This window comes from Besnoitia besnoiti, chromosome III, assembly GCF_002563875.1.
Source record: "Besnoitia besnoiti strain Bb-Ger1 chromosome III, whole genome shotgun sequence".
Classification (NCBI taxonomy): Eukaryota; Apicomplexa; class Conoidasida; order Eucoccidiorida; family Sarcocystidae; genus Besnoitia; species Besnoitia besnoiti.
In genome coordinates, this window is record NC_042358.1 from 765,704 (window position 1) to 781,295 (window position 15,592).

Sequence of the window (15,592 nt, forward strand, 5' to 3'; positions counted from 1 at the left end):
TCCGTAAGCTTGCGACAGAAGTGGAGAAATGCGAAGGAGGAGAACACTCTCATATCCAGCATTGCCTCGCTCCGCAGGGGCGCCCCTAGCTGCTCCTGAGGAGTGCGAATGACCACGCATTCCTGACTTTCCTTCCGCTTTGAACGCAGAGTACCGCTGCTTCGCACAAGCCGCGCTGCTGTTTGCTCAAGCAAAAGAAGACTTCAGCGCAGCAGGTCGAGCCTCTTGCTTGGGCCAAGCACGAAACGGATATTCCCTGTGTGCCTCTACTCCGTGTTCATGGTGCTACGGCTCCGTACACTCCCTCTTTCGCTACATGTTTGCATGTGCATACCGCTGGATACACACAATTATACATATAAACAAACGTGCATCCGCATATATATATATATATATATGTTTAGGTACATACCTTTATGGAGCTACGCCGCGGCTCGCGGGGCGTAGACAGCGGTGTGAGCAGATACCCGCCGGATGAGCACGCTAAAGAAGACGATATCGGAATTTATTTCAATGAATTTGAGCTTTGCGAACGCGTGAGGCTTGCGGAGATCCCACAGGCGTGTGGTTGGGAAGGGACACATCTGCTCAAAATCCGGATTTCGCGTTGGTTTTACGGCTGTGTACCCTATACTGAGCGTAACGGCTGCAGTCACCCACTAGGTTTTTCTACGTTGCGCATCTATAAGAGGCTGGGCTTTCGGTGCCGCGAATCCGAATTCCAGCCCGGGCAGAGGAAGCAAGTGGGAAAAGCTGAAGAGCGAAAACGAGCGACTGCGCCGGCGTGCATGACGGGCGTTTCGGCGATGTCCGCCGGGCGGGTGCGTTATAATGCGACGAAATCGTTTTTTGTTTTCGCAGAGAAGCGTCGCGTCTCCGTTGGATGTCGTGTCTTGTCTTACGAGAATCCAAGGTGTGCATCCGATGGAAAAACAGAGAACGGGGCGACCGCAGCTCTGTCTTGCCGTGTGCTGGAGAAGAGCAGCTGTTTCGCAGGTTAAGAAGCAGGAGGGCGGTGGGAACAGCTTCTTGTCTTCTGCATGAGCGAGGCTTCGCCGGTGGGTGTTGCTACGCGAAAAAAGAAAACGTCCACGCATGTGCAGGCGACCTGTCCATCATTTTCCTTTTTCTCCTTCAGTGGCGGTGCAGAGAAGGAATTGTGACGTCCGCTTTCTTCTTCGCCGGCCGTTTTCCCGCCTTTCTACGGCGTATATACACGTGTCTCCTCTCCCTCCTCGTGTCGCTCTGGGAGGATCGCCTAGTGGCGACTGGAAGGTTGCGCGCGCCCTGTTTTTTGGCAAATGTTTGTCGTTCGCTTTCTTCTGCAGTGAGGTGAGGAGATTTATCTCTGTTATGCCGCCTCTCGCCTTGCTTCCAACTGCCAGCCTTCATTTAGGCTCCACCGATCATTGCGCGCCTGTCGCTTTCGCCCCTGCCTGGGGGTGACGGCTGTTCCTCGCGCGTGTCGTGCCCTCTTGGCGCCGGAGAGCCACTTTTCTAATACGTACCAGCTTTGGAAGCCATTTTTCGCACAAACATCGTTTCACTCTTCAGAGTTACGGCGACGGCGCCGTGCCTTCGTTTTCAGCATATCTTCCCTGCTGCAGTCGCTCTGCGGCCTCGCTCTTGGGCCCCCGTGTCGGGGGGCGACCGCGCACAACGCGAGAGAGCCGTCTCCGACCTGCGCGGTCATTTCTTCCTCGCCCTAGCAAGTGTTCCCCTGCACGCCTCGTTCTCTGCTGACTTTTTCGTTCCGTGGTCGCTCGGAGCGAACGAAGGCGCGTGGAGGACGCGGTGCGAGGGCGAATCCTCGGCGCGCAGGCGGCTCCTGCGCTCCCTTTCTCGCAGCGCAGCGAGCGACGACTTGCGGCGCTTTAGTCGAGAAATGACTCGCTCAGAAGACAGAACCGCGTGACAGGGAGGGCAGGTCAGACAGCGGCTGTTTCGCGAGGCGAGGGGAGTGAAAAGGCCACGAGCGAGCTGAGCGTGATCTCCGTGGTGCAGTATACTCTGAAGAGATTGACAGACGGGTCTGACAATCTCTTCAGTGAGACAGAGCAGCACGATGGCACCGTCGTTTGCCGGGTCGCAAGAGGATGATGCTTGTTCAGTCTCCTCGCTCTCTGCTTCCGGCTTCCCTCCTTCGGACTTTGGCGCCTCTGCGCTGGCGTATGATCTGTCCTTGAGTCCTGGCAGCGAGGGCCTCGCTTCTGCGCACGTCCCGCCTCTCCTGTCGTCTTCCTTGCTGGATTCTTCGTCCTCACTTCCTCCTGCGCCCTTGTGTCTCGTGTCTCCAACCTCTTCCTCCCCCTCTTTTCTGTCTCCGAATCTCTCTTGTTCTTCGCTGCCTTCGCCGTTTTCCTCCTCACCACCGCTCTGCGTGTCCTCCCCGCCGGTCTCGCTGTCGCCGCTGCACGCGGACTCTCCGCCACCGTTCTCGTCGCTGTCTTCTTCGCCACCGCGCTCGGCGTCGCCCTCGCCCGCGGCACCTTCCGCGCCGTTCTTCTCGTCTGCTGCAGTCCCGTCGCTCTGTCTCTCCTGCACGCCGCTGTCCTTTCCGCCGCCGCTCTCCTGTTCGCACCGGCCGTTTTCTCCCTCGGGACAGTCGGGCGCCTCGCTGTCTTCCTCCTCTCCGCTCTCGTCGTGCTCCTCCAGCGCCGGCGCGGCCTCTCCCCTCCCTTCTGCGCGCCTCTCCGCGCCGCTCGCTGTGCTGGCCTCCGCCACCTCGCCTGCCGCCCCGCCTGCACAGACGGCAGATGACCTCCGCCTGCTTCCTTTCCTCTGCAGCCGCGTCTACGTCGAGTTCAACTCGCAAGCGGAGTTGCCTGCGGAGGTGCGGCTTGCCCTCCGCTATCCACACGGCTACGAGCTGACGCTGACGCGGAAGCAGAAAACGCGCGGCGTCGCGCCGAGCGATGGCGAGAGGGCTGAGGACGCGGCCGCTCGCGGCGAAGACCCCCAGGGGCTGAACAGAAAACGGGGCGGTGTGCGCGCGAGACAGCGCGCGAATTGCGAGGTCCCCGAGGCCGCAGAGAAGGACACTCGCGGCACGCTAGGCAGGCGGAAACGCGCAGCGGCAGCGGAAGACGCCGCGGAGTCCACGCGAGGTAAGACTGCCCGCAGACCGGACAAACACGCGAGGAAGGTTTCCAACGTAATATGCAAAAACTGTCGCCCACACGCATGCGTTTGTGTAATGGCCCCGCTGCGTGCGACGACCGCGAACAGACTCTACAAGTCCTCGCAGAGGAGACAAGAAACTCTCCCCGATTGACTGCACGGGTGCCGCGAAATTCAGTAGGAGCGAGGCGCTCCGCCTCGGGGGCTCACTCCGTGTGCCCAGCGCCGTCCCCCGACGCCCGAGCGGCCGCTTGCTGATGCCTGGATGTCAAACACTAGTTCAATAAGCATAGACAGAGAGACCTGCACAGAGATACATATACATACATATATGTATATATATGCCTTTATATATATATATATATATATATTATAAAATATGTATATATATACGTCATGTGGATTTCGGCAGAGATACAGCCGGTTGTAGACCTCCCTGACCGTCGAGGTGTCACGTTTTCTGTGTCTCGTCCCCTCAGCGGTCGTTCCGCAGTCGCCAGCCTCGTCGTCGCCGGACGATGAACACTCCGCGCAAAGCTGTCTCTGTCCTCTTTGCCGGTTAAGCCGCGCCCTGGAGGAGGCGGGTTCACTCTTGCGGCCTTTCGGGCTCTCCGTGGTGAAGAATTCCAGTTTTTTCCAGCGCTACGCAGTCGCGTGTCAGCACGCGCCCTCGGCCTCCTCTTCGTGTAGCTCGTCGTCTCCACTCAAGGCGTTTCCGGCTGCGGCTGGGACCACGCCTTGTGTGGAGGAGAACGCACTGGCCGTGGTGCCCTACTCGCCTCCCGCGGTGTCTACGTTTCCGCTGCTTCCTCCGTCGCTCGCCTCTGCGCCTCTCGCGACCAGCCCGTTTCCTTCGCCGTTTCCGCCGGCGGCGCTGCCGGCGCTGCCGGCGCATGCGCGCGACGCGGCAGTTCTGGTGTGCACCAAGCCCGAGCGCCTGTGCGGGGCTCCGCCGGGAGGGGTGGTGAAGAAGCGCCGCTCGTCCTCGGTTTCCTTCTTGTCTCCCGACCCGGCGCTGCCGTTCGACTTGATGGAAGACGTAGTTAAGAACATCAAGTGCGCGCTGACTGTCTTTGTCCTCCGCGCGCGGCCGCCGCCCTCGCCGGTCGGCGCGGTGCGCGCGTCGCTCTCTGCGTTGCGCGGCAAGTTGTCGCACTCGTCGCTGCACGCCTTCGTCGGCACTCGCGCAGCCGCGGAGAAGAACTCGCAGATCCGCGTCCGCCTCGGCGCCGAGAGACAGGGCGACCGGCGCGACGCGGAGGACCGGAAGGCCTCCGCCGCGGCCCCCGGGGGGGAGGGGCGAAGCGGCCGGCTGAGGGCGAGGAGGCGGAGCGGCGCGCGGGCGCCATCCCGCCGCAGAGACGCGAAGACGACGGCGTGTACGACGCAGAGGCTGACACTCTCGAGGGCTGGGTAGACGCCGTCATTCAACTCCACGACATGCAGCACGAGGATCGCCAGGCGCTCGTCGTCACCAATCACTACGCTGGCATCTTCTCAAACAACCGCGTCGTCTTGACCTACGTTAGCCACGAATTCAGGTGCGTCGATCGACGCGTCGACAGGCGTTCTTGGCCAGGGAACTGAAAGGGCGAAGTCAACACTGCTGAGAGAGAATCGCCAGAGGGACGCGGGAGTGGAGAGGGCGGGGTAGCCGGGCACAGCGGCGGACTCGCGAGACAGGCCTCACCGCCGCATGCGCAACAGGGCTGGGCTGGACTACAGACGCAGCGTGGCATGCAGAAATGTGCGCAGAGGCGAGCTAATCAAAGGAGACAAGGCGCCGAGAGACGCAAGTAGGAGCGGTTCGCGTTCCACCAGCTCGGGCTTCAGTCTGTCCTTTTGCATGTGTGTGTGTGTGCGGCGATTTCCAGGAATCTGCTCCTCCGCGAGCCCTCTCTCAAGTTTTCCTCTCTTTACGGGCCGCGCACGTCGCCGGCGGCCGCCTCCTCGTCGCTGCCTGCCGGCTCGGGTGTCTCCTCGCGGCCGCCGTCGCTCGCGGCGGCGCCGCTGACGGCGGCGGCTTGGTCGGCGCAGCAGAAGGGCACACGCGGGGCGATCAACGACGCGCTTCAGTTGTCGCCGACATTTGCTTTGAAAACGCTCTTCTTCGAAGGTAGACATACGCGCGCGTGGCGAGGCGCTTCGCCGGCGGCGAGCTGTGCACCATCGGCGTTTTCTCGGTTTCCCTCTCTTTGCGTGTGCTACTCATTGCTATGATGCGCCAGAAGACCGGACGTGCGAGGTCAGGCTCGAGTCGCGTCGCGCGCAGGCGGTGCTCTGTCCTCCTCCCTCTTTGCGTATATATACGTGTGTGCCTGCGTGAGCACCGTATTCCTCTGGATGCGCGCCTGTCTCTCTATATATATTTATATGTGTGTAAAGATATATCTGTACACATGTACATATGTATATATACATACGCGGCGGCGTTGTGACGAAAGGACACACACGCAGCCGCAAGCGGGCAAGCGTGCGCAGAGAGTTCTGAGCTGGAGCGCAGCGCAAGTCTGTCAGCTAGACATATAGAGTATCTATCTACCTACCTATATGTATATCTAGGTGTATATGCAGATGCATCGCGCAGGGTCCGGATGATTCGGGTCTTGCGTGGGATTGGATCTGTGTCAGGTGCGTCGACAGAAGTTCGTCCGCTGCTTCGCGTTCTTCGGCGGCATGCGTCGCAGTCCTTTTCTTCGGCGGGGTCGGCGAGCATCAACGCGGCGTCGACGTTTTCATCCTTTCGCGAAGCGGCGAAGACTTCGCTGTCGTCGCTCTCGAGACGCGAGCGAGAAGGCGAGAAGGCGTGCAACAGGAAGCGCAGGCGGGCGGGAGAAGGGTCGGAGGCAGACGGTGAGGAGAAAGACGCAGGCGTAAAGATGCCGCGCGGAAAAGGCGAAGAAGGCGACACAGGAAGGAAGCAGACGCCCGCGTCGCCAGCGCAGGAGATGCCGCTAGTCACGCGGCCGCTCAAGGTAAAGTTTCCAAAACTCAAGAGGCGCTTCTCCACGGTCGCGACATTCGGCGACCGCGCCCATCTGGCAAGGCAATAGCACACACAATGACTACGCGCGCTCGCCCTACGCGTATATGCGCAAGCGTTTGCAAACGTCACAGAGATTCCTTCCTCTAGCGATGCCTTGACCTCTTTCTCGATATATTTTGATGCGACTCTGCGACGCGCACTCAGGTATTGCTCATCTATACATATATTTGTATATACGCCTATATTCCTATATTTGTATACAGCCATATATGTATATCTGTGTATATATGATTACATGCCTATGTCGCGCACAGTCCCTTCGCGAGAAGCTGCGTTCGAGGTCTCTGTTCGCGTGCTTCACGCGGCATTTTCTCCGCTCGTTTTTTGTGTGTATGGGGCTCGTCTTTGTGGCCGCTTTGTCGCCTCAGGTGTTTTTTCTCGTCTCCTCCTTCCCCGTCAGAAACAGCCGCGTCCGCGTGGCGCGCGCAGAGATCGATGAACGCGCCGTCGAGGACCTCACCACGCGAAAAGTAAGAACGGCTTCCCGGCGACAAGGAAAAAAAGAGCCGCAGCGCCGCGCCTGCGCACAAGGATGTGCGCCTTCACGTGGCATATAAATCTATATCCTATGCTTGGTAGATAGCTAAACATGTAGATAGATAGAAATCGATTGATAGATTGAAAGACTCAGACGTAGGCCCTTGATAGATAGATACTCTTAGTCATAGGTAGCTAGACAGAGTCGCATATATATATATATATATATGTATACGGTTCTTCGTGTCGCTGTGTGTTTGGGAGTGCGCGCCGAAGAGTCTTTCTCTCGCTGTTCCTGTTTTGTTTGTATTCCTCATGCGTGCGCGCAATGAGACGCGTGCTTGAGTGGAGTTGTTAAAATAATTTCTGGCGTTTTTTTCTCCGCAGGCGACGAAGCGTGTGAAGATCCGCGGTTCTCTCCTGCCGCTGAGTCTCGCTCGCCTCCTCCGCGCTTTTTCGCTTCTCGGCGGTGTGTCGCTGGCGCCCGATCGCAGATGCCCGTGGGCGAGCGGCGATGCGCTCGCCGCAGAGGACGCCAAAAGAGGGCGGAAAGCGGCGAAGCCGCTCGCGGTGCTCCCAGATCTGTCGCTCTTCTTCGTCTATAAGCCGCAGCCCCACGCGGGCGCGCCATTCGCGGACGAAGAGCTGATGCTCTGCATCCCACATCAGTCCGTAAGTGCCGCAGCCCTCGCCAGCAACGCGGTTCAGGGTTTAGGGCTAGGAAATATCTACCCATCAATCATGTATTTAGATAGGTATATACGGAAACACGCCGTGCATCGCGTCGCGTCGCGCACATCGTGGACTCGAGGGGTTTCTCCCGCGCGGCGGAGGCGCGACCTGAGAAGGCCAAAGCGCTAAGCTTCGCTCTCTGCAGTTCCTCGTCAAGCCTTCCGCGCACGCGTGTCTCTGACTCTATTCTGCGCGAATCGGCTCTGCTTCACGTCTCAGGCCTGGCGGCAGTTTCGGTTGCTGGGTGGCGCCCTGAAGGCGAAACATCCCGCGGTTTTTGAGCGGCTTCGCACGCTGTTTCCTCCAGTCTCCTGGGCGTTCACCGAGGAGGCAGGCGCGCAGGCCGGCGCCGACGCGCTCACCGCGCAGAAACCCAACGCGACTAAAACCCGTAAGAAGACCAACTGAACCGCGAAAGGAATCTCTGCGCTGCAATGAAGTGCAAGACATTTGAAAGTAAAGGGCCGGGAGGAAAGCAGGGGGGGCGTCGCTTAGGTCCTCCAACCAACACCCCCTAGATCAACATAAACATGCATACTCACGTTTGCATGTATGAATCGGTAGTCCGTTTGTTTGGCCCAAGTCCGCGCCTGCGTATATGTATAGATATATATCTATCTAAAAATGATTATATATATGTATATATTTATCAGATGCGCTCATGTATACATATATATCTATATGAATATTTCTGCATGTGCAGAGAGGGAATGCACTCTGTGTCGTGCGCACTCGCTGCCTTTCGCCTGATATTGCAAGCGTGTCTCTTGTAGCTGCGTTTTTTCGTCAGCGGTACTCGCTCTTCCCGCGCCCGTTCCCGCAACGGCAGATGAGGAGCATCGTGAGCGTGACCTCGCAAACCTCGTCCGCGAAGAGCTCACCGGCCTATGCTGCCTGAGTCACCAGCTGGCGCCCGCAGAGGGCGAAAGCCTCTCGGTAAGCAGAGGAAAAGGCGTCAGGCAATCAGCAAACGCGTGTGCTGATGCGCCGGAGAGCAATGTTGAAAAAATGGGTTCAGTCGCGGTGGAGGCGTCTGTTTTCGCAGTACCTTCACGAGGCGTCCCACACGGGCATCTTGGAGCAAAACGCTCACGCCGTCGCGCACTCGCATTTTCAGACTGATGTATGCTTTGAGCCGTGCAACCATCGAATCACACGGAAAAGAAGAGGCTTGTGCGCGGACATGCAGAGAGGAGAGCCGCCGTTCAACAGCGCAGATCCAGCCTCGACATCGCGCGCAGTCAGAGATTACTACCTCTTTCCCTGCGCCGCTGTGTCTTCGAACCCCCCATGATTCATCGGCTATTCGTGCACCCAAAAATATATATTCTCATACATATCTCTATTCATGTATATGTGTATATACATATATGTATGTAAATACATATATATATGTATATACAAACTGGGTTTAGGGTTAGGGTATATATATATATGTATGTATATATGTGCGTTGCATGCCTTCTCCCCCTCGTACGAGGGTGATCTCTATGTCTATGAAGAGCTCCTTTCTGGTGTTTGCTTGCTCGACGTGCATCTTTGAGTTTGTTTATGATTCAGGTGCGCGTGTTTTTTTTCTGCGTCTCTTGTGCAGGCTCTGTGTCGTCTGTTGGACGGGCGTCAGCTGCTGCGGATGCTCCGCGACCCGAAAGTGCCCCAGGCGCTTCGCCGCGGCGTGCGCGTGCTGAGCCACCTTTACCCTTACCGCTTTCACAGCCCTGCAGCAGATCAGGTGGGTGTCTGCGGCTCCGCGCCGACCTCCGAGCCTCTCTAGGGCTTTGTCTCAGTCAGCAGGGCGTGTCTGCGCGCAGCCGCAACGACGCTGCCGGCAGTCGAGGCCGCATCTCTGCGTTCTCGCGCACCACCTAGGTGTCGTTTTCGCGTCTCTCTTGTGCTCTCTCTGCGCAGACCTCCGCGGCCTCGTCGCTTCTCTCGGCTTTGCTGGACGTTCTCCCTCCTGAGCACTTCATCTCTGAGCACTTCCTCCACGTCGCGACCTCGCGCGGGCTGCCGCCGCACTCAGATCTCTTTCCAGTGTTTCGGCCGGCGTGGGTTCAGGAGCTGAAGATTCTCACTCGCAGCGGCATCGAGGGGCGCGCAGGCCGCGGTCGCGAGGGAGCCGCAAAGGGCAAGAACGCAAACTTTGTTCTCCTCCTCAGCGACGCGAACGCGAAAACGTAAGCGCCCTCCGCGTTTTCGACTCTCGACTCTCCTTCTGTGAGGAGCCCCGCACTGGCGTGGCCTCTCTCCATCTCTCTCGCCTCTTTGCCTCGGCTCTCGCCCCCTCCAGGGCGCAGGGAGGAGGAAGTTTCAGGGGGGAAAAGAGGAAGACTTCGCATTCGTCGAGGGCAACGGGACCTCGAGTGGCGCGCGCCGAGTCTCGTGGCAGCCGGTCGCTGTGGCGTTTTCTTTGTCTGACGTATCTTCGCCACACATCGGGTTGTTTCGAGTCTGTCGTCTGGTCTCAGGCGGGACGACGGCCTCCAGCTCGCGCTGCGGTCGGCACTGGCCTCGCGCGGCTGCGCAATGATGAGGAGTGAAAACATCTTCTTCTCGCCAGACACCCTCATCTCAGTTCTTCAGCGCCTCTACCCGCTCTCCGCGTCAACCCACGAGAGCGATGCTCAGGCGGTAAGCCGAGCCCGAAGCCTCTCACAACGCGTGCCCTGCCTCTTGGTTGAGTCGCGGCGGTATGAAGAGCGCTGCGGCCTTTTCGTGCCGCGCTGCCGTGCCGTCTGTGACACATTTGCGCGGCGTCCTGTGCTGAAGAGTGTTTGGCGTATTTTCTTCTGCGAAGTCCCGAAAGCTTCGCGCTTGTCTGTCTGCGAGAGGTGCGCCCGCGTCTCTGTGGAGTTCGATGTGCCGGCGGAGACGATGCGGTCGCTTGCCTGCGAGTTTGTTACCAGGAAGTATGAAGCGATCTAAGCGAGTGCGTGCGTGCGTCTCTCTGTTTTGGGGTCCGCCGGCTTGAGTCTGTTTTCTGCTGGCGTCTGATGCCTCGTGTTTCCTCTCAGTTGGGCGATCAGCTGCCGCTGCAGCGCGTCTCCATCTTCGTGGTCGCCGCTTCGCAGAGTGTGCTGCGCCTCGTCACCGCATCGTCGCCCTCTGCGGCCGCCCCTCGCGGGCAGACGGGGATCGCGAAGGAAGTTGCGGAGGCGCTTCACAGCCTCAAGCGCGACTTCGAGACCTCCCGCGGGGTTGACGTTGAGCTGCAGCTCGTGTCGCCCGGCTGGATCTACGAATGCCACCATACAGTAAGCAGGCCTTCCCCCCCACTCCCCCCCCCCTCCCCCCCCCCCCCCCCCCTCGCGTAGGGAGGACGCCGAATCTCGTTCACTTCCGCGTACGTCTGCGTCGTTGCCTCGGTTGAGCTGGGGTTTCCTCAGGAGGCGCGTTCTTTTTCGGCACACTGTCATGTCATCGTGCGCGTTGTCTGTTTCCTTTCCTTGCGCAGGGAACGTTGCGGCCGCCTGCCGCGGAGTTCTACCGGCTGCAGTGGCCTTTCGCGGCGGGAGCAGGTTCCTTGGAGGCCGCACAGGCGAGCGGCGCGGCGGCAGGCGAAGCCCGACGCGGCGAAGAGGAGACAGACAAAGAGAACTGCGTCACGGGCTCTCAGCCAGGGAGGAGGGGTGGTCGCTCGGGCGGCAGGGCCTCAGGCTCTGCGGCAAGGCGCGGGGGGTCGGCGAAGGCGCCAGAGGAGACGTGCGAGGCGAGGCCGACGAGCGAAGGCAAGGCGGCCACTGCGACAAAGGCTGCAAGGCCTGCGACTGCAGGAAGGGACAGAGAGCTCGCGTTGCTCTCTGGCGACGCTGCGAAACGGGCGACGACGCCCAAGGGAGACGCAAAAGCAGCCAGCTGCGGCAAAGAACGAGAAGCGTCTGCGCTCAGCGGGATTCCAGTCGAAGCGAAGTTCGGGGTGTCTGGGTACAGCGGCGCCCTCAGGACGCTGAATCTGTTCCCCGACCTCCAACTCAGAGACGAAGTGAGTGTGGGCGCGCTGCAATTCACACGTTGAGGGCGCACCCAACCTGCGCGCATTTGGCGCTGTGTGCGGGGCCTGTGCTTCGCCGCGATAATTAGCGAGCAGTCTCGAGTCGGTTTTAGAGAAAGACGAGAGGCGCGGCGGGAAAGGCCGCCGCAAGGATTGCTGCAGGACAGGACGCGTCATGTCTGGCGCGGGTGCGGAGGCAGCTCTCGCGGCGCCTCTGTCGTGCTGCCCAGCCCCAGCAATAGCATGGCGGAAATGTATCCCAGTTAAGATGAAAAGTCCGTCGCCAAACGCATTATCGTGGAGTGTAAAGAGATGGGGCGGAAGGCGGCGCCTTCGCACAGGGCGCGGGCCTAGACAGGCGCTGCAGACGACGAGACCCGCCCCCGCTCGGCAGGAGCTGGGCGATGGAAAACGCTCGGATGAAGGGCGCAAGGTAGAGCCAAGTTTGCTTTGCGTTTGCATGCATGCTTTGCGTGTGCATGCAGGCTCCGTATGCCAACCTGCCGTTGTGGGGTTGGCTGGTCTTCGTCGCGCCGTCGACGCCGCTCGCGGAAGAGGACGTGGAGTTCCTCAGAAGGACGCGCGGCCTCTCGCTCGTGTCGCTGCCTGAGAGTCCGCTGGAGAACCCGGTCGTGGTGCGGAAGGCGCTGCTGACGTTTTTGCAGAAAACGCATCAACTGCCGCTCTCCCGAGTGCCGGCTTTTCTCGCGCGGCTCGTCGTCTTCGCCGCGGTGCTGCTTGATCCCCAAGCAGAAGAGGCCTACCAAACGCGGCGACGCGAAGCTGAGAAGCCGCTGAGCGACGACGAGGGCCCCAGGCGCAAAGCCTGCCGCGGGATTCTCGCGCCGGAGGACGCATCGTCTCGTCACGCCGGCCTAGTTAGCACGCCCCAAAAAGAGAAGACTAGGGAGGCGGCAAGGCACGATGCTCCCTCTGTGGGTTCGAGACACGCCGGTTCACCAGGACCTGAGGTATCCAGTCCTCTCAGATCGCGCGCGTCGTCCTTGCCACTGCGCCTTTCTTCTTCCACGCCACTCAGCGTGTCCTCTGCTTCGCGGCAGGAGAAGCGCGCGCGCGACTCGCGCCAGTCTTCGCCGATTTACGTTTTGGCGCACACGCCAACCAAGACGCCTGGGACAGCTGCGTTGCGTTCGGTCTCGAGACGCGCCGCCGGCGGCGCAGCGGGCCTGTCTTCCTCGCCGCTGCTGTCGCCTCTCACGTCGTCACCGCTTTCGCGCCGTCGCTCGCAGGCGTCCTCTCCCCTCGCGGCCGCCGCGCGCGGGGCCTCCGGCGGAGACTCCGCGCCAGGCGGCGACGCACATGCGGCGCACACCTGCTGCGCATGCTCGCCGCTGTCGCGAAAGAAGGGGCGCGTTTCCGCTTCGCGGGAGAAGGAGGAAGCAGCGGGCGCGTTGTTCTGTCCGCACACGTCCGTGATTTCGCTCTACGTGAAAGAGAAGTTCGTAGCCGTCCCTGGCTTCCTCGGCATCCCCGTCGCGCGCCTCTCGTGGCTCGGGGAGGTGCTGCAGGCGCGCACGCTCCTGTCTCTGGAGCCCTATCTGTTGCATGCGACAGGCGGGGCAGACGCAGCGAGCCAGTCAGACAAAGATGCGCAGGCGCCGGCGGTACGGGGCTCCGACGCGGCTGCAGAAGCGGCGGCAGATGCAAGAAGCACAGCCGTGCCGACCGCGGGGAAGGCCGCGACGGCGAGGGAGAAGGCAGGCGAGAGCCGCGGGCGCGAAGAAGAGAAGGAAACCGCTCCCGCGGATGCGAGACTTCCGCCCGATAACGAAGACGACGAAGAGACGCAGCGCAAGGAGGATGACGGCGAGGCACGGGGCGCGGTGAAGAAAGACAAAAGGAAAAGAGAGAACATGAAGGAGCGAGAGGAAATCAAGGAACAAACACAGGGCTCTGAAGAGAAGAGAGCGAAAAAAGAATAGTCTTAGTCGCTGGTTTAGGCTTCAGGGCAGCGAGGGTATGTAGGTGCGAATTTCAAGTTGCAGAGATGTAGTTTTCACTTGTCAAAGCATCAACAAATGCAGAGAGTCTCGCGAGCATTTCGTGCAGCATCTTGTCATCTGTTCCAGCCGGCCGCCTCGCGGCATGGCATGCTTCCTTTGAGAGACAGACAGAGTCCACACAAATCGAATATCCAGCGAAGCGGTCCATCGAGCGGCGATTGCGCCACGACTCTCCACGGCAATTTGGTTTGAGAACGACTGTTCTACGGCACCTGACTCTTCGTGGATACAGCGCTGTCTTGAGGTTTATGGACGGTGAGCTCTTCTCCGCCAGGGCCCGTCCGCGTTCAGAATGACGCTGCAGCTGAGCTTAGCGGAGTCTCAACAACCAAAGAGGCGGGAAAAAAGACTCCGCCCGTAGCGCACGTTGTCGTCTAAGCATTCGGGTATTCTAAGCTCGAACTTCATGTAGGAGAGCTAGGTTGTGGTTCGCAGATGACGTATTTCTCGCCTTTTGACGAGCCGAGCCACATCCCTTCCGAACGCATACACTACAAACATGTGAACGCCTAGATATGCATGCATATACACATACACGTCCAACAGCTGAGTGCAGAGTGCCGATGGGAACCACGAAAGCTGTGGCAGACCTATGTAAGATCGCGGGTGGTGCCGAAGTCACTCTCTTTTCCTTCTGCGTCGAAACGGGCCTAGCAAGGCTTTACGGACGCAAGCTGTAGAGCTCGACGCCACGGCACAGGATCCTCCCGATCATAGAGGGCACCGGCATGCGACATCGCTCTGCAGCTTTCCGGCACGCGTTTTGCCTGTCACCGGAACTCCATCATATCAGCTGCAACCACAAGGTTAAACGTGGGATTCTGTAATGCGGTATCATTCAGCATCTGCGAGTAGAGTTTAGGCGGCGCGTAGCTTGTTTGTGTTTGCGAAGGAGCATTGCCACAGGAAGGGAATCCAAGGCTACTGAGAAGACAACGAGATCTGGTGGCGTCGGCGACGCTTTGAAGCGCATGAGGGTTTTGGGCAGACCATTGCGTTTTCTCCTGTCTTTTTTTCCCACGTGCAAAGCATGAAGCAGCGTACCGAGGTGCTACCTCTTTTTGGGTACCGGCTCATTTTATCATTCCCTGAAGGACCCAACAACCAGCATGCGTCCCTTCCTAGTAGCTTTGCAGACCTGAGACGCTGCGGACTCTCGGGAAGCGACCGGCATTCCAGCTTTGCCACATTGCTTTCGAAAGTCGGGCGGAGTCGTGTCGCCCGGTACACACCCCACCGATGGCGCTGGATCGTACGGAGAGGCGACTGTTTCGTTAGGGGTGCAATCTCCTCGCAGGTGCTGTGACACCGCACCACAGACCCCCATCCCTGCGGTCACCTAGGTTGGAGGATTGTATGATTTTCCCAAGGGTGGAAAAGACTGAGTTCGAGGATTTCACAGTCAAGCGCCAGTGGCGTCAACTATGCCTGATAGATGGCGCATTGTGCTTTTTTGAGGCTGGTACAACTGCAACGGATGTGAATGCTCCATGACAGTTCGATGTCGCGTATGGTTCGCAGCTTTGCAGCTGCATAGAATTCGTTCGTCCACAACATGGCTGAAACTAACGAATCACAAGTGGCTAACTCGGTTCACAGGAATGAACAGTTGTGCTGCATGCAATCTTCGCCTATATCCGCGGCCGCGCTTCCTTCCGTGCTGGGAAACCTCAGTTCCCTCTATTCCCCGTGTGGTTGCGGACAGGACTCGAGATATTTCCATTTTACCATGAAGCGTTCGTGTGAGAGTACCACGCGCAATATGTCTTCATCTGATTCTAGCGTGTAGGTTTGGCAGTTCGCCTCCGCGCGTTTGCCTAGTGGTGTCTGTCGAATTGAGCGAGATAGCCCGCATTCAAGGGGCTAGAGTTCACTACACTTTTTTTTTTCTCTACGTCCAAGACCACCTCTCGATGCAAAGTGCCGGTGTCTGAAGGTCAAACCCCTCGATTCCACAGCTGTGCCTGTAACTTGTGCGTTCTCCGCTGAGAAATTCCCATCAGTCCAGTGTCTGAGCTGTCCTCGCGGAATGTACCGGCAGCGGGCATTCATCATCCGAATATGCCCCCGTACGAACAGGAACAGCGCGACTTCTTGGCTGGTTTAATGGGAAGGGGTCCCATCCCTTAGAGCATCCCTCTCGCAAAGCTGTCCGCTGTCCTTCCAATGACAGCCGCGCCCGTTGTCTGTTTTTGCCCGTCG

At 59.2% G+C, this 15,592-nt stretch overlaps 1 protein-coding gene across 1 annotated transcript; it reads left to right on the top strand.

Annotated features, from left to right (window-relative positions):
- Nucleotides 1-2,065: 2,065 nt before the first annotated feature.
- On the top strand, nucleotides 2,066-13,309 carry BESB_044270 (uncharacterized protein; the record flags this gene model as incomplete). The annotated part of the gene is made up of 15 exons (XM_029362878.1): nucleotides 2,066-3,107; nucleotides 3,600-4,176; nucleotides 4,311-4,661; nucleotides 4,995-5,236; nucleotides 5,752-6,095; nucleotides 6,535-6,636; nucleotides 7,031-7,315; nucleotides 7,595-7,766; nucleotides 8,166-8,311; nucleotides 8,970-9,107; nucleotides 9,284-9,552; nucleotides 9,844-10,006; nucleotides 10,390-10,629; nucleotides 10,830-11,357; nucleotides 11,852-13,309. 15 exons carry the CDS (start codon nucleotides 2,066-2,068, stop codon nucleotides 13,307-13,309), a joined length of 6,057 nt encoding a protein of 2,018 aa, XP_029220244.1.
- Nucleotides 13,310-15,592: the final 2,283 nt, after the last annotated feature.